We start from the raw sequence: 22,087 nt of genomic DNA on the forward strand, positions 1-22,087 counted from the left end.
AGGCACAGGCCTTTGTGCAGAAGCAGTTGCCGGCAATTCAGAAGTCATCTCATTTTCAGAAAGAATGGATTTTTTTGATTGTCGATTACACCATAGGGACTAACTCAAAGCACACGAGTTCGTCATCGACAAAGAAATGGTCTGAGACTTGAGCTCCTCATAAAATTACTTGTATTAATTCAATAAAACTTCAAAATTCCATAAAACACACATCCTTTCAATAGAGCAGAGAATAATTGGTTCAGCACAGGTCATTAACACCACAATAAACAGTTTGAAAGAATGTATCATCAATAATTCACACCATTCACACACACACACACACTATATTTTACACACACCATTAAGACGTCTTGCATTTTAACATTGTTTTCATAATAATTAAGCAAATTCTATTTATATAACTAAAATTGTTATAATGAGTCTGGGTGCTTTACTTTTTAAAATAATAAAATATTGCCATTATTTTCAGTAGTGATTGTCAGTGTAATATCATAAAACTGTAATATACATAAAGACAGCACAACAAATATTGTGATTTATGAATATTGTAGAGTTTAAGAAATATTTAACAGTGATGAATTAAATTGATCAATAATCTTTTACAAATACAAGTAATTACTGTTACAATTACAAATTGCTATTAATACTACAAACAGATATTGTTCCTCTGAACTCTACTCTTTAATCAAATCTAAAAATACATATTATCTGTTCAGTCAGATAACACCCGGTTGAGTCTGTGCTGCTGTATATCAGGGTACACACTGCTCTTTGGAGGTCTGAGAGGTGAGTAATGATGAAACAAACGGGTCACTTCCTGTGTGCTTCTTAATGGGTCAGATGGGTGACAATGACAAACCCATTCTACGGATCCAAACAAACACATTCACACCTCTCTCTACTTTTGGTCTAACAGCGGTGTGCCGAGACTTGGGCGCAGTTTTCAGTCACACTGTTTCTTCACACATTAGCAAGATGTCCCTGATGAACTGGAAAAACAGCAAGAGAAGCTAACAAGGTGTTTTTTCTGGGTTTTTTTAGTACATGAATGTGCTGACTGCTGTCTCGGTTCGTGACGTCAGATGACACCTCCGTTCATGTGTGAGGCTGGTTTGTGTGCCAAATGCAAAAAAAGCTCACAGATACATTTCCTGTCCATCGTACTTCTCTGTTCATGTGACGAGCCCGAGTGTGTTTGGTGAACATGATGTGTGTTGTTTGTGAAAAATAACCCTTTCTGGAATCCAGTATCAGTACAGATGCCATCCGCTGAAGAACAGACAACGATGTTAGAGATCTTTTATACCGCAAACTCAAGAAGTCATTTGTGTTTGTTAATGGTGAAAACATTGATGTCAATGCTGTTGATTTTCAACAATAAAATTTGAATTTAGTGAATCCTGTAACTGTCAAGCAAAATGTGTAATGGGATTCACATGAAAACAAGATAAATAGCTTCCTGTTGATTACACCAAACTTATAGGTAGTTTGTTCTTTTTTTTTTTTTTTTCAAATATGTGACCTGGATCACAAAAGCAGTAATAAGGTATTTTTTTATATATAGCCTATATGATGTGAAATTTATATGAAATGAAAGTTGAATAAATAATCTTTCCATTGATTTATGTTTTTGGTAGGATAGGACAATATTTCAATATTTATAAAAGAAATCTAAATATATTTTTTTTAAATAGTCTTTAAAGTTGTCCAAATTCAATGAATCCCACATTTCATGGAGAGGAAACTTCTGAGTTTCGCTGCTTTATTTACAATTACAGTAGGCCTGACTTACTCAGTTTACATGTAGTTACGTTCAGCAGTTACTGTATGTCACAGTGTCTGGGTTGTGTTCCCTGGGTTTCCACTAGGTGTCCTCCTTTCCCACGGTGTCTGGCACTTTATTTACTGTCTGTTCCCTTATTTGGTCACCTTCCTCCTTGTTTGAGTTAATTGATTATTCCCCACCTGTGTCCAGTTCCCTCATCACCTTCTGTGTATTTATACCCGGTCTGTCTGAGTATGTGTCACGGAGTCCTTGTCTTACATTTAACAGATGCTTTTATCCAAAGTGACTTACAAATGAGAACAATAAAAGCAGTCAGGTCAACAAGAGAACAACAACAGTATACAAGTGCCATGACAAGTCTCAGTTAGTCTAGTACAGAATGCATAGCCAGGTTTTGATTGATTTATTTTTTTAAATGAAAAGAAAAGGAAAAAAAGTGCTAGTGTTAGTTGGTTAAGTGTAGGCAAAAAATATGAGTCTTTAGATGTTTCTTGAAAATGAGTAAAGACTCAGCTGTATGAATTGAGATTGGGAGGTCATTCCATCAGCTGGGCACAGTCCAGGAAAAGGTCTGTGAGTGATTTTGAACTTCATTTGGATGGTACCACAAGACGTCATACACTTGCAGAGTGCAAACTTCTGAAGGGCACATAAGGTTTAACCAATGAGTTTAGGTAAGTTGGCGCCATGCCAGTGGTCGTCTTGTAGGCAAGCATCAGTACCTTGAATTTGATGCGAGAGGCTACTGGTAGCCAGTGTAACCTGATGAGGAGAGGAGTAACGTGAGCTTTTTTTGGCTCATTGAGGACAACCCTCGCTGCTGCATTCTGGATCAATTGCAGAGGCTTGACAGTACATGCAGGAAGGCCCGCCAGGAGAGCATTACAATAGTCCAGTCTGGAGAGAACAAGAGCTTGGGCAAGAAGTTGGGTTGCTTGCTCTGACAGGAAGGGTCTAATGTTGTATAAGGCAAACCTGCAGGACCGGGTCGTTGTAGCAATGTGGTCTGTGAAGCTTAACTGATGATCCATCACAACTCCTAGGTTTCTGGCTGTCCTCGAAGGAGTAATGGTTGACGAGCCCAGCTGTATAGAGAAGTTGTGATGGATTAGCTGGAATCACCAGGAGTTCTGTCTTCGTAAGGTTAAGCTGAAGATGATGGCCATTCATCCAGCTAGAGATGTCACTCAGACAGGCTGAAATGTTAATGCTATCTGTAGTCTTGCTCTCGTAGTGTGTTCTTGTCTGTTTTCTTGTTTATTTGGATACTCTGGTTTTGACCCTGCCTGGACCGTTTACCTCTTTGGATTTGCCCTTTAATAAAATCTCATACCTGCACTTGGATCTCCCCTCGTTTCCTGTATTACCGTACGTGACACTGTAATAAATGAAGTGACCCATATCCCAAGTTAAAAAAAAGAACACTTCCATAGTTTACATAAAGTGTTCTATTTTCACGCACTGAATTTGTACTTAATATACAAAAAAATGATTTTTTTAGTATTTCTTAAGATCAACTTAGTGTACTCAACTGCTATTTTGGGACATCATGAATATGAACTAAAATGCTCTTTTAGCATACTATTTCTGTATTTACTATAAATGTATTAGTACAGTGAATCCATCTTTGATATACACTCAAGTGTAGGCTACTACAAGTGGTGATTAAATCATTTTATTTTTTCTTCATATTCTTAGTTGATCTTATAAATTAATCTTATATATTAAGTACTTAAGTTATTTTTAGTAATCTATTTTCAGTAAAAAAAAAAAGTTCACGGAAATAGAGCACTTTAAGTAGGCTATATTATTGAACTGTCCTTTTGTTAAACCTGGTATATGTAAGTAAATAAACCATATAGATTTATATTTTGTATATGGAAGCAAACAACTCGGCTATTTCAGATGCTGCTTTAGCAGTTTAGCATGATTGAATCCTTTCCTGTAGCTCAACTGCTAGCAGATGGTGTTAGCGATAGCAAGATCATGGGTTTGATTCCCAGGGAACACATAAACTGATACAGTACAGATTCAGAAGCTGACTGTATGTGAGATAATAGATTTTTATTTTATTTTATTAGAAATACTAAAATACTTTTTTAATATACTATTGAAGCCAAACAGCTTGGTTATTATGAATGGCAGATGATGCATGAAGGAAAAAGACAATGTGTGATGTTGATCTCACATCAGTTCCCTCTCTCACAACAGCCTGTGATCTGACACACACACACACACACACACACGAAATGCTTCAGGGACCCAGTGTTAGCTGTCAATCTTCACCAGTCAGAGGTACAGATAGGGCTGTAGTCAAGTCCACTCTTTGTTGAGTCCAAGTCAAGTCCAAGTCCAGGACTAGTCGAGACTGAGTCAAGACCGAGTCCAAAGAGGTTCGAGTCCAAGTCAAGTCTAAATCCAAAAGTTTCGAGTCCAAGTCAAGAGACACAAATGAGAGAAAAAAGGATCCTCTTCAAGACCACATACTTAAAGGGTTAGCTCACCCAATAATCAAAATGATGTCATTAATGACTCACTCTCATGTCGTTCCAAACCCATGAGACCTTTGTTCATCTTCGTCCGATACCGAGTACTGATCCGATACCTGGGTGTGTATCTGTATATACAGCTGTATATACTACTAGCCCTGTGTAAATTGCTAGAATTATTTTATGGTGTTTCAGACTTATCCCTTAATAAAACATGAACAAATACATGGTGAACTACTGTATTCATTACAGTATTTTTATTATCTGACATGAATTTGACAGTGATATTATTTATTTTCTTAAGCGAAAAAGAACTTCAAATGCAGCCAAAAATCTAACACCGCAAACTAAAAAAGGTATTTTAGTTTTACAATATAACTGTATAAAAAACTCCAACAAATAAGTCTAGGAATATAAAAAAATTATATATTAATCAGATAATCTCTTTACAACAAAACAAGTAAAAAACAAGCAACCATCTAGGCATAATTATTATTATTAATAGAGACGTATTATTACTACTACATAGAGACATAGCTAAATCTACTGTAGGCTAAAACAGTAGCTTAATATATTGTCAATTTACTCGCGTTAAAGGGACACTAAGCAGGAATTACTCCCATCTAGTGGTGAAATTGTATTTTGCATTCAAACTAATTTTGCTCTCCAGCGCCTCGCTTTTTCAAATGCGCATTGCATCTACGGTAGGCGATATGTACCAAAAAGCTTTGACAGGATGTATTCTAATAGCACTTCGTCGAGTTTTCCTTCAGGTGAACAGGTGTGTTATTTCAAACAAACTGCAACATGACAACTAACAAACGAATGTTACAGTATGAATTACTGACTGTGGAAAACATGAAATATTGTAATTAGTAGTTATGTCTAATTTATTTGTTATATTTTCTGAATAATGTGCATTGTTAGATATAAAAAAATATTGTAATATAGATTGTAACACTGACTTACCTGTCGAGAAGAAAACTGGCCACTTCAGCGTCTCTTTTGAAATCTTTATCCAGCATTAACGTTAGCTCTTTCCACCTAGAAAAAGCTTCCCCGACATTAACTCTTGTTTTCTGTAATCTACGGTCACGTTTCCTTTTACGTTCTATTTTTGACTGTTTTGGCGACGATGTTTTCTTCTCCTGTGGCACGGCATATGTATGGTCCATAATAAGAATGCAATCCAGACTTTTAAACTTGCCGGTGCAGTTTCAAGCGCCTATCACTGCTCTGCACCTGCGTTTCTGGCTCTGACCGAAAACGCGCTGTGGAAACGCGTTGACTTAGTACTTTTTGTCCCTCTCTGCTATTATAGTTTTGCAAGATGGCGGAACTACATGGAAGCCTCCGTCGACCTACCCGTCCCATGTATATAAAGATAATAAATTCTTCATTTACGAGGATTAGTTTAAACATTGGCATAGGTATTTGTACACCATTGAGGGCATATTTATGAATAAAAATATTGATTTTAGATAAAAAAAATACCTAAAAAGTTACTTATTGTCCCTTTAAAACGAACATTTATTTTGGGTTGCCATGAAGATCTTTTGATTGTCTGTGTTTATGATATGACAGTTTTCTCAAATGAAACTGTAAATTCTCATGAAGTGACGGTTTATGCGTTCGTGTCCTCATATAGTGACACACGGCAGAGACTACAAAACAGCGAGCTCTCGCGCATCTGCGCCCGTCACCGACAGAGATGTAGACTTTGCAGAAGTAATATTTAAATAGTATATTGCAGTTAAAAATTCACAGACATATATTCGGCTACAGTCTGGAGCCCTGCGCTTAGACTAACACGGAAGCGACTGAACGCAGCTGCGGATACCGAATATACTCGGGAGTCGGTAACTTACCGGTACTACAGAGACGCCGGTATCATCACATTTTAAAATTTTCAGCACCGACTTGGTAGTGAAGTGGCAGTACTTGTGGCATCCCTAGTCGCCGTTTTACTGTCTGGTTGGTCCAGTCTGAAATACTGATAAACAGCGGACATACTGCTGACCACTGATCTATAATATAGAAGCGGCTTCACTGTCTGTTGGCAGTTTAGAACGCGATGAGTGATCCAGTCATATATAGACCAGTGCTGATAACGCATTTTCATTTCTTCTTCGCTGCTCTAAACAGGGGTTGCTTTCCTGTCAGAAAATATCAGTTTGTCCAGTAACAGAATAACTAGTGAGCAATGCTGTTAACACCCAAACCCTGTCAACAGCAAGTCTTGTCTGTTGTCCAAAATTACCCAAAATGAGTGTTTAACCATGTTCTGTCAGTCAAGAAATTGACAGAGAAAAAGCAGAAGCAGGAGACAAAGTGAGGATAAAATGTAACCGAGTTTATTGAACAATCTTAGTTGGATATGTCTCAAATGTTCAAACTTCATCTGATCAGCACAATTTTAACATGTATGTTATAGCAAAATTGCTTCATGGCAACATCACATAAACCTTGGGTTTCTATAAACATTCCCTCTTATCTATCTCTTATACACACAGACAAAACAGTTCATGAAACCTCAACAATTGAACAACAATGAAAATGTATAAGAAATGTAAAATATAGAAACACAATAAATTAATAAACAATAAATGAATAAACAATAACAAATACATAAATGATCAAATGAAAAATTATAATAAATGCTAAATTATAATAAATGAATAAGGACAAAGATAAAAATAACACAATTTGCATGTGAGGATCTAAGGATCCTTCAACCGAAAAAAAAAAAATTGTGTGTTGATCGTACCGGTCTAATATTTCTTTACTTCTGTACTTCTGTCCCAAAAAAGAAATCGTTTAAATGGGTTTAAATGGGTGCAATAAAAAAGTAACAAAAGCATCCCTCATGGGTCATTTTGACCCTCATTGGAATTAATGAAATTTACATAAAAAAAAAAAAAATGAAATTTTCATTACATTACATTATATATATATACACACACACACACACAAAATCAGAGACAATCCCGAAAAGATATATACCTAAACGAAGGGGTGAGACTACAGAACATCCCCAATGCAGAAATAATTCACACACACACACACACACACACACAGACACGTTTGTTTTTGTGAAAAGTGGGCTCATCCCATAGGCGTAATGGTTTTTATACTGTACAAACTGTATATATTATCCCCCTTCACCAACCCTACACCTAACCCTAACCCTCACAGGAAACTTTGTGCATTTTTACTTTCTCAAAAAAACTAATTCTGTATGATTTATAAGTGTTTTGAAAAATGGGGACATGGGTTATGTCCTCATAAGTCTCCCTCTCCTTGTAATTCCTGTGTCATACCCATGTCATTATACAGAGTTGTGTCCTGATATGTCACAAAAACAAGAGCACACACACACACACACACAAAATCAGAGATAATCCATAAAAGATATATAACTAAATGAAGGGCTGAGACTACAGAATATCCCCAATGCAGAAATAATTCACACACACACACTGACACATTATAGAACACCTCTCCTAGAACACATTATAATATGTTTCATGTTTCTGCTGAGATATGACTGTTATTTTTTTTTTTTTTTACTTAACACAGTTAAATTTGAGTGATGTGGTGGGGACCAATGAGTTTAAATAATATTTATATATTTTTTATTTATATATATTTCATATTTATGAAATTGTGTAAATATACATTGTTTAGGATATAATTCACGTAGATTTTTTTTTTTTTTACAAAATATGGATTTTTTTAATGTTTCAATATATATTTTATTCCATAAACAACCAAATTTAAGCCTTAAGATTATTACATTTCTTGTGTTTCACTTGATTTACTTTAGTTAGAATAATTGTTCTAATGGTGTTAATGTTGAAAGCTGTTCTGTGAAAGAGTTGGTTAGTTGGTTATCTTGCTTATCTAGGAATAATTTAAAACATCCTGTTGCCTTTCTGAGGAATTCGGCTCGTGTTTCAAACACAGTCCTGATCGACTCTTTAATTTGTCTGGTTCGGGTCTGATACGCGACAAAAATAACCAGAATAAAAGGTAAAAATATATTTTTTTTAAATCACCAAAAAATAACAGAAACTAGTAACTACTAACTAGTGGTGTGATCTGTTACACCTCTTGTTTTTATAAATCACTGTCAACACGAACATGCATTTGTATATATCTATTCTAAAAAAATATATTTAAAATAAAGGACACTTGTTTTGCCATTTTGTGTCTCGTAAAACCTAATACTTTTTGGGGCCACTGTACACATATCTTGTAATTATTCACCCTGTTGTTTAGCATCACAGAGAGAAACTGAAGAGTTATACAGCACAAATCCAGCATAGAGGGGTTCAGTGAATGTGGTGTTGAATGTGTGTAAGTGTCTGAGTGTGTTTGTGTCAGAGATGCTGTAGAAGGACAGAATCCCAGCCGGCTCGTCCAGATACACGCCAAATTTGTTTAAGGGAGGTGATGGGGGAGTTAGGTCTATTCTACCATTATGCCAGGCAATCAGTTTCTGCACAAAGCAGCTCAGAATCCAGGATTTGTCATTGGCTCCAAACCTGACGTCAAAACCTTTTCCTTTCCTGCCGATTCCTTTATAAGACACGACCATATCACCCTCTCCGCTCCATTCAGCCTCCCAGTAAGAGCGTTCAGACAGACGCTCCTTACACAGAACCTGCTGAAGGCCGTCAAATCTCTCTGGATGTTCAGGATGTGACATGGGTTTTGAATTATATAACAACTTTTTGTTGCTCTCTGAAAGAGAGAGACGATTGTGTACTGTGTTTGGATCCAGTGTGAGATCACAGAAATCTGCAACAATCCACAAGAAAAAAATTACATTAATAAAACCACAAAATATTTTGAAGAATCAAATTGGTCTTGGATTTACTTTTTGGTTCCACAAAAATATCTTTGAACACATATACACTGTTAAAACATGTTATACTTGAGACCTTATTCTAGTCTTGTTGAAAATTGTGTACGATTAAGAAAATATGTGTAGACCTACATTTCTGTAGTCCTGGTTTAATCATGTTCTCTCCCCCGTGATCCAGACTGTCAAAGAAAAAGAAAATGCATAATGTGCTATGTTCTATTCACCTGATTAAATGTCTAAAAATACAATGCAAAATAAAAAAATTAAATAAAGAATCATTCAATAAATAATATTTTCCTGTCCATCCTTTACTAGACTTTTTTTATGAAACTTTCCAGAGGTTTTTGAAACTTCACAGGATTTTTTTTTAACTTTATGGAATTTTCTGAAACTTTTGGAAGTTTTCCAGACATTTTCTGGGATTTTTCCACCCCTTATCCAACCCTACTTAGGAGCTAAGCATAGAAATTAACTATTGTATCCTGTAATATATTTTCTTGTTCTTCTGCTAGAGTCCATGGCAGCCCAAAGAACTGCTTGCTAGAAAGTTATGAAATTTGGCACACAGATATAGGTCTTTCTGAACATTAACTACATCAAAATCCCCTTCTAGGGAGCTTGCACTGAATCCTGTAGTAGACACATCGGGGACTACCGTCAGCAGGAACTAAGTCAGAAGCACATGTGAAAAAACTCCAATCCTATTGGTCCATGTAGCCCGTAACTTCTTCGGTGGGCACCCAAAGTATAAAAGGGCACCCGCTGAACACGTCACCAACTTTTATTGTCTTCAGGAGCCATCTGTTTGTTCAGCCTGTGTGACGTATCATCCTGGTGAGTCGAGCAGTGCTTTAGGGAGTGTGTGCCTCTGTATTTGGATTCTAACACTTGAGGACATATTTTGACTTTTAAGAATAACTGAACCAGCAATTGAAAATGGGAAAAAAGGCAGGAGCTGGTTGCTGAAACCATGACCACCTAGCTTGAGGGCAGTTTCAGCAATGGCAATCCACCTGTCACACTAGTGGCCACGCCCTTAATTATGCAGAACTTTAATACTTAATTTAATTTAAACGCATGAAGGGCAAAATTAGCTATATAGACAAAAATCTATTTTTTTTAACCAGGCAGTAAATATGTTTTTTTCTGCTGTAAAGTTGGGCATTTTAACATGGGAAGTCTATGGGACTGACTCCCTTTTGCAGACAGCCTCAAGCAGCCAGTCGATGAATTACAGTTTTAGTCACTTCCATGTTGGCTTCACAAAAGAGAGCGGGAGGTTGCCCCTCGGTTTTAATTAGTGGGTGCTGTCAATTGATAAAAAAAAAAAAAAAGTGAATTAAATCACAATTTTTTTCTGAAATTAATCGCGATTAATCCCATCTAACATTAATGTTTTTAAATATACTTTTATACTGCAATAATTTCACATTTAATCATCAAATTAATATAGAAACAACAAAGTCAGTATATTTTTTATATTTGTTTAATGGCATCTTTTTTATGCTATTTATTTATTACTGATACCAATACTACTGACCCAGTGCTTCTCCGTTCGTTTGTTTGTTATGTGAATTTTCGGTGTTAATCGTGTGTTACTTATGTTTTGTCAGGGTTACTGAGGGAGAGGACCCAGATGCAGAGTGAACAAGGAACGTTTATTGACAAAAGACAAAGCACGATAGGAGGGAGTGGCTTGAACAGTCCAGACAGTAGGATTGGGTAGATGGGTAGACAGTGGAGCAGGCAGTTGGGGGGGGATGACCGCCGAGGGGGGCTCTGGGTGACAACCGAGTGCAGGACTGTAGAGGAGGCTGTGCAAGGGACCAGACCACAACACCAGGAACCAAGGGCACTTGACTATAGAGGTATAGCCACACACGTCAGACCTCCAGGCGGGGAGACCCAGTAGCCAGGGAGAAGGCAGCGGGCAACACAGGAACAGACAGAACTCACAAAACACTAGACAAGACTTAAGACAACATGAGAACAACAACAACTATAATAATAATAATAATAGGGCAAAAATCAGACAAGGGTGCTATGACCTAGAAACCAGATTAACTAGGGAAATAACCAAAGTAAACTAAAAAGGTAAAGAAACAAATTCAAAACAAAGTTCTAGAAATAACTGGAAGACTAACCAAGAAAATGACTCAAAAGGGGAAAATACATACTTTAAAGAACAAGTCAAACTTAAGTCAAATTAAAAGTGAGATCCAAACAAAAAGAAACACTTAAACTAGACTAGAATAATCAGTGACAAGATAAACTTAAACTAACAAATACCAGACTTAAACTGACAAGGGAAAACCGCTATTAGTTTAGAACAGTTAGCACGCTAAGCAGACACTAACTCACACACAAAACGAACCGGCAAACACAGGAGGGAAATGATCACAATAAGAGCATACAGAGACATGAGAAACAGGTGACAACACTCTGACTAATGGGGACTAAACAAGAGGGCGTGACCAGGGAAAACAAGGAGGTGGGACAAGAGGAGCACGTGGTAGACACAAGAGACACAACCATGTGCTCAGGCACAAAATAAACAAAGACACATTGAACAAAGACACTACAGACAAGACTGTCAGGGCAGGATCCTGACAGTACCCCCCCTCCAAAGGACGCCTCCAGGCGTCCACCCTGGGTGGAGGAGTGAAAGGGGGCACAGGCATGGTAGGGGGCCAAGATGGTACTGACTGGGGGGGTGGGTGGGATGAAAACCTTGGAAATCCAGGCCTATCAGGGAAAACAGGGGGTGGGCTGGGAGGGGTGGAAAAGGTTCCAGGGGAATGGTTAGGCCAGGGTGCTGCCGGCTTGGGCAAACCCGGTCTATCCGACTCTGCAAAGGTGGGGTCATGGCTGGTGGCACCTCTCCCTACAGGAACACCTCTCACAGGCAAGGGTTGCCAACTGGACTGGGTATTCAGGGTGGACTGCGGGTATTCTTGGTTGGCAAGACATGACTAGCAAGGGATTCTGGAATGGCCTCAAAGAGATTAGGGTTCTCTGGACCAGGCTCCAAAGGCGACTGTGGATTGTTTGTGGGGACTGTCGAAAAGCCCTCCTGGGCCACAGGAAGAGACTCAGAAGCTGATAAACTGCCCCCTGGGGCGGCAGGAATGGGCTCCGGACTTGGTTCTGGACTGCCCTCCGGGGCTACTGGAACTGACTCGTGAGTGGATTCTTGACTGCCCTCAGGGTCTGCTGAGCTGCCCTCCGGGGCTACTGGAACTGACTCAGGAGTGGGTTCTTGACCGCCCTCAGGGGCTGCTGAGCTGCCCTCCGGGGCTACTGGAACAGACTCGGGAGTGGGTTCTTGACCGCCCTCGAGGGCTGTGGAATTGCCCGCTGGGGCCACCAAGATTGGAGTCCTCTGTGGGCTAGACACAGGGGCTGGAGCAGACACTGGAGTGAGCTCTGGAGCTGGCTGCTCACCACTGGACTCCATGGTCATGACTGAAGCAGCAGGCCACTTGAGATCACCCAGGGAAACTGCAGGAGGGATCTCCAGACTAAGGTCTCTAGTTCTCCTGGCGCGGGCCCTCCTACCCTTTCGTCTCCCAGGCCTGTAAGCATTCACATCACCTACATCTTGACTTACATGAACTGACATTGACACAGAATTTTTAGGACTGGACTTGACTGACTTGGAATGGACTAAAATAGGCTTGACTGGCACAGGAACAGGGGCTAACAGGGGAACCTCCCTCACAACTTCCTTGAGCTTGACCGCTTCAGAGCACTTGGTTGACTCAGACGTTACTGTGAGGGACTCAGCCAATTCGGAGGCTGGAACCAGCACAGAGGCCTCCATGAAAGATGCAGCAGCTTTGGCTGCCCTCCTTCTCACTCTCCTTTTCTCAGTGGGAGTCAAAAGATGATCAGGGACTTGACTCGATGGAGTGAGAGTGGGGTGATCACTGTAGGGGGACTCTGGTGGTGTAAGTATCTGCCAATCCTTGCGGTGGTGCAAATAATTGGAAAAGTTCCAAAAGTCCAAGATCCTCAATTGCTCCATCTCCCACTGAGGCAGTGGATCATCCAAACAGAGGTTGAAGACATCCTTAAGGGCTGCATCCTGATACTCAAGGCCCCTAGACATAGTCCAAAAGAATTGGGCAAAGGCCCTCACCTCTTGTCCCTGCTGCCGAAGTGCACCCAGGCCTTGCTGCCGGGCCAGTCTCTCCTGAGCATTTGCAGGGGGTAGGATCTTGATACTCATTCTGCTGGGTCCTGACTTGGCCGGTTCGTTCTGTCAGGGTTACTGAGGGAGAGGACCCAGATGCAGAGTGAACAAGGAACGTTTATTGACAAAAGACAAAGCACGATAGGAGGGAGTGGCTTGAACAGTCCAGACAGTAGGATTGGGTAGATGGGTAGACAGTGGAGCAGGCAGTTGGGGGGGGGGGGATGACCGCCGAGGGGGGCTCTGGGTGACAACCGAGTGCAGGACTGTAGAGGAGGCTGTGCAAGGGACCAGACCACAACACCAGGAACCAAGGGCACTTGACTATAGAGGTATAGCCACACACGTCAGACCTCCAGGCGGGGAGACCCAGTAGCCAGGGAGAAGGCAGCGGGCAACACAGGAACAGACAGAACTCACAAAACACTAGACAAGACTTAAGACAACATGAGAACAACAACAACTATAATAATAATAATAATAATAATAATAATAATAATAATAATAGGGCAAAAATCAGACAAGGGTGCTATGACCTAGAAACCAGATTAACTAGGGAAATAACCAAAGTAAACTAAAAAGGTAAAGAAACAAATTCAAAACAAAGTTCTAGAAATAACTGGAAGACTAACCAAGAAAATGACTCAAAAGGGGAAAATAAATACTTTAAAGAACAAGTCAAACTTAAGTCAAATTAAAAGTGAGATCCAAACAAAAAGAAACACTTAAACTAGACTAGAATAATCAGTGACAAGATAAACTTAAACTAACAAATACCAGACTTAAACTGACAAGGGAAAACCGCTATTAGTTTAGAACAGTTAGCACGCTAAGCAGACACTAACTCACACACTAAACGAACTGGCAAACACAGGAGGGAAATGATCACAATAAGAGCATACAGAGACATGAGAAACAGGTGACAACACTCTGACTAATGGGGACTAAACAAGAGGGCGTGACCAGGGAAAACAAGGAGGTGGGACAAGAGGAGCACGTGGTAGACACAAGAGACACAACCATGTGCTCAGGCACAAAATAAACAAAGACACATTGAACAAAGACACTACAGACAAGACTGTCAGGGCAGGATCCTGACAGTACCCCCCCTCCAAAGGACGCCTCCAGGCGTCCACCCTGGGTGGAGGAGTGAAAGGGGGCACAGGCATGGTAGGGGGCCAAGATGGTACTGACTGGGGGGGTGGGTGGGATGAAAACCTTGGAAATCCAGGCCTATCAGGGAAAACAGGGGGTGGGCTGGGAGGGGTGGAAAAGGTTCCAGGGGAATGGTTAGGCCAGGGTGCTGCCGGCTTGGGCAAACCCGGTCTATCCGACTCTGCAAAGGTGGGGTCATGGCTGGTGGCACCTCTCCCTACAGGAACACCTCTCACAGGCAAGGGTTGCCAACTGGACTGGGTATTCAGGGTGGACTGCGGGTATTCTTGGTTGGCAAGACATGACTAGCAAGGGATTCTGGAATGGCCTCAAAGAGATTAGGGTTCTCTGGACCAGGCTCCAAAGGCGACTGTGGATTGTTTGTGGGGACTGTCGAAAAGCCCTCCTGGGCCACAGGAAGAGACTCAGAAGCTGATAAACTGCCCCCTGGGGCGGCAGGAATGGGCTCCGGACTTGGTTCTGGACTGCCCTCCGGGGCTACTGGAACTGACTCGTGAGTGGATTCTTGACTGCCCTCAGGGTCTGCTGAGCTGCCCTCCGGGGCTACTGGAACTGACTCAGGAGTGGGTTCTTGACCGCCCTCAGGGGCTGCTGAGCTGCCCTCCGGGGCTACTGGAACAGACTCGGGAGTGGGTTCTTGACCGCCCTCGAGGGCTGTGGAATTGCCCGCTGGGGCCACCAAGATTGGAGTCCTCTGTGGGCTAGACACAGGGGCTGGAGCAGACACTGGAGTGAGCTCTGGAGCTGGCTGCTCACCACTGGACTCCATGGTCATGACTGAAGCAGCAGGCCACTTGAGATCACCCAGGGAAACTGCAGGAGGGATCTCCAGACTAAGGTCTCTAGTTCTCCTGGCGCGGGCCCTCCTACCCTTTCGTCTCCCAGGCCTGTAAGCATTCACATCACCTACATCTTGACTTACATGAACTGACATTGACACAGAATTTTTAGGACTGGACTTGACTGACTTGGAATGGACTAAAATAGGCTTGACTGGCACAGGAACAGGGGCTAACAGGGGAACCTCCCTCACAACTTCCTTGAGCTTGACCGCTTCAGAGCACTTGGTTGACTCAGACGTTACTGTGAGGGACTCAGCCAATTCGGAGGCTGGAACCAGCACAGAGGCCTCCATGAAAGATGCAGCAGCTTTGGCTGCCCTCCTTCTCACTCTCCTTTTCTCAGTGGGAGTCAAAAGATGATCAGGGACTTGACTCGATGGAGTGAGAGTGGGGTGATCACTGTAGGGGGACTCTGGTGGTGTAAGTATCTGCCAATCCTTGCGGTGGTGCAAATAATTGGAAAAGTTCCAAAAGTCCAAGATCCTCAATTGCTCCATCTCCCACTGAGGCAGTGGATCATCCAAACAGAGGTTGAAGACATCCTTAAGGGCTGCATCCTGATACTCAAGGCCCCTAGACATAGTCCAAAAGAATTGGGCAAAGGCCCTCACCTCTTGTCCCTGCTGCCGAAGTGCACCCAGGCCTTGCTGCCGGGCCAGTCTCTCCTGAGCATTTGCAGGGGGTAGGATCTTGATACTCATTCTGCTGGGTCCTGACTTGGCCGGTTCGTTCTGTCAGGGTTACTGAGGGAGAGGACCCAGATGCAGAGTGAACAAGGAACGTTTATTGACAAAAGACAAAGCACGATAGGAGGGAGTGGCTTGAACAGTCCAGACAGTAGGATTGGGTAGATGGGTAGACAGTGGAGCAGGCAGTTGGGGGGGGGGGGATGACCGCCGAGGGGGGCTCTGGGTGACAACCGAGTGCAGGACTGTAGAGGAGGCTGTGCAAGGGACCAGACCACAACACCAGGAACCAAGGGCACTTGACTATAGAGGTATAGCCACACACGTCAGACCTCCAGGCGGGGAGACCCAGTAGCCAGGGAGAAGGCAGCGGGCAACACAGGAACAGACAGAACTCACAAAACACTAGACAAGACTTAAGACAACATGAGAACAACAACAACTATAATAATAATAATAATAATAATAATAATAATAATAATAATAGGGCAAAAATCAGACAAGGGTGCTATGACCTAGAAACCAGATTAACTAGGGAAATAACCAAAGTAAACTAAAAAGGTAAAGAAACAAATTCAAAACAAAGTTCTAGAAATAACTGGAAGACTAACCAAGAAAATGACTCAAAAGGGGAAAATAAATACTTTAAAGAACAAGTCAAACTTAAGTCAAATTAAAAGTGAGATCCAAACAAAAAGAAACACTTAAACTAGACTAGAATAATCAGTGACAAGATAAACTTAAACTAACAAATACCAGACTTAAACTGACAAGGGAAAACCGCTATTAGTTTAGAACAGTTAGCACGCTAAGCAGACACTAACTCACACACTAAACGAACTGGCAAACACAGGAGGGAAATGATCACAATAAGAGCATACAGAGACATGAGAAACAGGTGACAACACTCTGACTAATGGGGACTAAACAAGAGGGCGTGACCAGGGAAAACAAGGAGGTGGGACAAGAGGAGCACGTGGTAGACACAAGAGACACAACCATGTGCTCAGGCACAAAATAAACAAAGACACATTGAACAAAGACACTACAGACAAGACTGTCAGGGCAGGATCCTGACAGTACCCCCCCTCCAAAGGACGCCTCCAGGCGTCCACCCTGGGTGGAGGAGTGAAAGGGGGCACAGGCATGGTAGGGGGCCAAGATGGTACTGACTGGGGGGGTGGGTGGGATGAAAACCTTGGAAATCCAGGCCTATCAGGGAAAACAGGGGGTGGGCTGGGAGGGGTGGAAAAGGTTCCAGGGGAATGGTTAGGCCAGGGTGCTGCCGGCTTGGGCAAACCCGGTCTATCCGACTCTGCAAAGGTGGGGTCATGGCTGGTGGCACCTCTCCCTACAGGAACACCTCTCACAGGCAAGGGTTGCCAACTGGACTGGGTATTCAGGGTGGACTGCGGGTATTCTTGGTTGGCAAGACATGACTAGCAAGGGATTCTGGAATGGCCTCAAAGAGATTAGGGTTCTCTGGACCAGGCTCCAAAGGCGACTGTGGATTGTTTGTGGGGACTGTCGAAAAGCCCTCCTGGGCCACAGGAAGAGACTCAGAAGCTGATAAACTGCCCCCTGGGGCGGCAGGAATGGGCTCCGGACTTGGTTCTGGACTGCCCTCCGGGGCTACTGGAACTGACTCGTGAGTGGATTCTTGACTGCCCTCAGGGTCTGCTGAGCTGCCCTCCGGGGCTACTGGAACTGACTCAGGAGTGGGTTCTTGACCGCCCTCAGGGGCTGCTGAGCTGCCCTCCGGGGCTACTGGAACAGACTCGGGAGTGGGTTCTTGACCGCCCTCGAGGGCTGTGGAATTGCCCGCTGGGGCCACCAAGATTGGAGTCCTCTGTGGGCTAGACACAGGGGCTGGAGCAGACACTGGAGTGAGCTCTGGAGCTGGCTGCTCACCACTGGACTCCATGGTCATGACTGAAGCAGCAGGCCACTTGAGATCACCCAGGGAAACTGCAGGAGGGATCTCCAGACTAAGGTCTCTAGTTCTCCTGGCGCGGGCCCTCCTACCCTTTCGTCTCCCAGGCCTGTAAGCATTCACATCACCTACATCTTGACTTACATGAACTGACATTGACACAGAATTTTTAGGACTGGACTTGACTGACTTGGAATGGACTAAAATAGGCTTGACTGGCACAGGAACAGGGGCTAACAGGGGAACCTCCCTCACAACTTCCTTGAGCTTGACCGCTTCAGAGCACTTGGTTGACTCAGACGTTACTGTGAGGGACTCAGCCAATTCGGAGGCTGGAACCAGCACAGAGGCCTCCATGAAAGATGCAGCAGCTTTGGCTGCCCTCCTTCTCACTCTCCTTTTCTCAGTGGGAGTCAAAAGATGATCAGGGACTTGACTCGATGGAGTGAGAGTGGGGTGATCACTGTAGGGGGACTCTGGTGGTGTAAGTATCTGCCAATCCTTGCGGTGGTGCAAATAATTGGAAAAGTTCCAAAAGTCCAAGATCCTCAATTGCTCCATCTCCCACTGAGGCAGTGGATCATCCAAACAGAGGTTGAAGACATCCTTAAGGGCTGCATCCTGATACTCAAGGCCCCTAGACATAGTCCAAAAGAATTGGGCAAAGGCCCTCACCTCTTGTCCCTGCTGCCGAAGTGCACCCAGGCCTTGCTGCCGGGCCAGTCTCTCCTGAGCATTTGCAGGGGGTAGGATCTTGATACTCATTCTGCTGGGTCCTGACTTGGCCGGTTCGTTCTGTCAGGGTTACTGAGGGAGAGGACCCAGATGCAGAGTGAACAAGGAACGTTTATTGACAAAAGACAAAGCACGATAGGAGGGAGTGGCTTGAACAGTCCAGACAGTAGGATTGGGTAGATGGGTAGACAGTGGAGCAGGCAGTTGGGGGGGGGGGATGACCGCCGAGGGGGGCTCTGGGTGACAACCGAGTGCAGGACTGTAGAGGAGGCTGTGCAAGGGACCAGACCACAACACCAGGAACCAAGGGCACTTGACTATAGAGGTATAGCCACACACGTCAGACCTCCAGGCGGGGAGACCCAGTAGCCAGGGAGAAGGCAGCGGGCAACACAGGAACAGACAGAACTCACAAAACACTAGACAAGACTTAAGACAACATGAGAACAACAACAACTATAATAATAATAATAATAATAATAATAATAATAATAATAATAATAGGGCAAAAATCAGACAAGGGTGCTATGACCTAGAAACCAGATTAACTAGGGAAATAACCAAAGTAAACTAAAAAGGTAAAGAAACAAATTCAAAACAAAGTTCTAGAAATAACTGGAAGACTAACCAAGAAAATGACTCAAAAGGGGAAAATAAATACTTTAAAGAACAAGTCAAACTTAAGTCAAATTAAAAGTGAGATCCAAACAAAAAGAAACACTTAAACTAGACTAGAATAATCAGTGACAAGATAAACTTAAACTAACAAATACCAGACTTAAACTGACAAGGGAAAACCGCTATTAGTTTAGAACAGTTAGCACGCTAAGCAGACACTAACTCACACACTAAACGAACTGGCAAACACAGGAGGGAAATGATCACAATAAGAGCATACAGAGACATGAGAAACAGGTGACAACACTCTGACTAATGGGGACTAAACAAGAGGGCGTGACCAGGGAAAACAAGGAGGTGGGACAAGAGGAGCACGTGGTAGACACAAGAGACACAACCATGTGCTCAGGCACAAAATAAACAAAGACACATTGAACAAAGACACTACAGACAAGACTGTCAGGGCAGGATCCTGACATGTTTTGTTAATGTCCTTGAGTCAATCAACATGGAAATGGATTACTTGCGCGCAGTGGTGATCTTATTTATTATATATGCTGTCATCAGTGTTGTGGGTAACGTGTTACAAAGTAACGCGTTAGAGTACTCTAATTACTTTTTTCCTGAAATGTGTAACTTAACGCGTTAGTTTCATGCGTAAGTAATCAGTAACTTCGTTATTGTTTTAAAAAAGTAATCGGTTATTTTAAGGAAAGGAAAATCCCGACTGCAGCCTGCTTTTTGTCAGACAGTAGTCCCAGGTCTACTGTGCCACCTGCGGATGTACAGTATCAGTGGAGCCGAAGCTCTGTGATCGTAAAGTCAATGGCTGTGATGCGTCTGTGCCCTGCGCCTGACCCTGTGTGTGTGTGGGTTTTTTTTTTTTTGAACTCCCGGCAAGATAGCAGAGAGGACAGCGTTTGGTTTATGGAAGTACGCACATTATTTTCAATTTGTCAACGAAAAAGAAAAGAACATAACGGTAAAATGCACACTCTGCTTTGGTGAAAAGCTTCCGTCGACCGCCAAAAATTCTACCTCAAATTTAACGCTACGTTTTAATCACTACTTTGAAGAGTAAATGTAAGAGGACTGTGTTAAAGCGAATTTAGGCTTGTGACTGTGAGTGACACTTTAATAATAATTAGTTCGGCTATTAAGCGATTTGTCATTTGCCTGTGTGGCGGTGAAGGATTTAATTCTGTTTGTTATCATTTTTGTTTGACAGGCAGCTGTTAATTTCTGTTAGATCATTGGCTGGCTGGTTGTTCATCATTTCTAAATGGATTTAAATCTGCAAGCCTATTTAAGGTTGTGTTTACAAGTAAGCATAATTGTACTTTGATAACTGCATTATTTAAAGTTAAAGAAAAATCAGGAGTTATCTTGTGGTGCTCATAATATACAGTAGCTACCCGGGCTGGGTAGGTGCAAATTTTGATTAATAATATGTTCTGTGATAATAAATAAATAAAACGCCATGTGGAATAGCCGATTGCTGACTGTCTTTCCTGTTATTGTTATCCTGCAGTGTTAATTTAGTCAGATGAATGACGTTATTCATTGTCGGGAGTCAAGACTTCTAGGTGCATTTAAAGGGGCCGGGGGCTGTGTCTATCATGTGTGAGCCGCTGCGAACTTCTTTTAATTTTTGGTAACGCATGAGTACTCTAACGCGTTACTTTTATGAATAGGTAACGCTGTATCATAACTGATTACTTTTAATTGATGGTAACGTTGTAACCTAACTAACTACTTTCCAAAGTAACTATACCCAACACTGGCTGTCATAAGAGAGAACTTTGCCCTAGCCGGTAACAATGAGGGAAGTAAACACCAGATACGAATGTCGCCAGTGATTACATATTCGAGGGATTTTCTTCTTGCCCTATGGAGTGAAGCTGTGCCTGTGGACTTAAGTCATGTATCAGCAACACCTCATGGAAAAGCGCAGGGCAGGAAAAGGAAGAAAAGAGGCTCGAGGGGAGGCATTCGTAACAGGTTGAGAAGGCGAGGAAACAGTCACCCGCTTCCCATCATACCTCTGTCAAACGTCAGATCATTAAATAATAAACTGGATGAGATCACAACACGCCTCCGGTTTGATGAGGATTTTAGGAGGAATAATTTGCTTTGTTTCACAGAGACGTGGCTTCACGAGGACAGCACATGCATTAACATGGAGTGATTTACAGTTATAAGAGCAGATCGTGATAAGGTGTCATCACAAAAATCTATCGGGGGAGGACTGCATGTTTATTGACAGCACCTGGGCATCACAATTCAAAGTGCTCAAGAGAGTGTGCACTAGAGACTATGAACTGCAGTCTGTATCTATAAGGCCATTTTACCTTCCGCGGGAGTTCGGGCAAATCACCATCATCCTTGTCTTTGTTCCAGGGCCTAATAATAAAGAAGCTGCGGAAATGATAACTGAAAGCTTCAATGCTGCTCTCTCCCGATCGGCAGATCAGCCGGTTTTTATTTTGGGGGATTTCAACACATGTCAGCTGTCACCTCATCTACCCACTCTGCAGCAGAATGTCACCATGCCCACTCGCTGTATATGTAAATGATGTAGTAAAGGAGAAAGAGAAGGAATTTAAACGTAAGGTTTTTACAGCAAAAATAGATTTTAAGAATAAGGTTGAACAAAGATTCTGTACAGGCAATGCAAAACAAGCATGGGAGGGATTGAACTCAATAATGGGTAGGGAAGGAAAAAAACAAAGTGTAAACGTGGCAGATTGTGGT

The 22,087-nt window shown here is 42.4% G+C and overlaps 1 protein-coding gene across 1 annotated transcript in view; it reads right to left on the reverse strand.

The window, feature by feature from the left end:
* Nucleotides 1-7,982: 7,982 nt before the first annotated feature.
* The window catches only part of LOC113039888 (NACHT, LRR and PYD domains-containing protein 12-like), a 35,583-nt gene continuing 21,478 nt past the window's right edge, over nucleotides 7,983-22,087 (reverse strand). The window contains exons 9-10 of the mRNA XM_026198037.1: nucleotides 9,281-9,327; nucleotides 7,983-9,081 (exon numbers count right to left, since the gene is read on the reverse strand). Coding sequence (XP_026053822.1) covers nucleotides 8,540-9,081; nucleotides 9,281-9,327 — 589 coding nt within the window. The 3' untranslated portion in view covers nucleotides 7,983-8,539. The remainder of the gene's footprint in view (nucleotides 9,082-9,280; nucleotides 9,328-22,087) is intronic.

The sequence above is a fragment of the Carassius auratus genome, chromosome 22, assembly GCF_003368295.1.
Source record: "Carassius auratus strain Wakin chromosome 22, ASM336829v1, whole genome shotgun sequence".
In the NCBI taxonomy this organism is placed as follows: domain Eukaryota; kingdom Metazoa; phylum Chordata; class Actinopteri; order Cypriniformes; family Cyprinidae; genus Carassius; species Carassius auratus.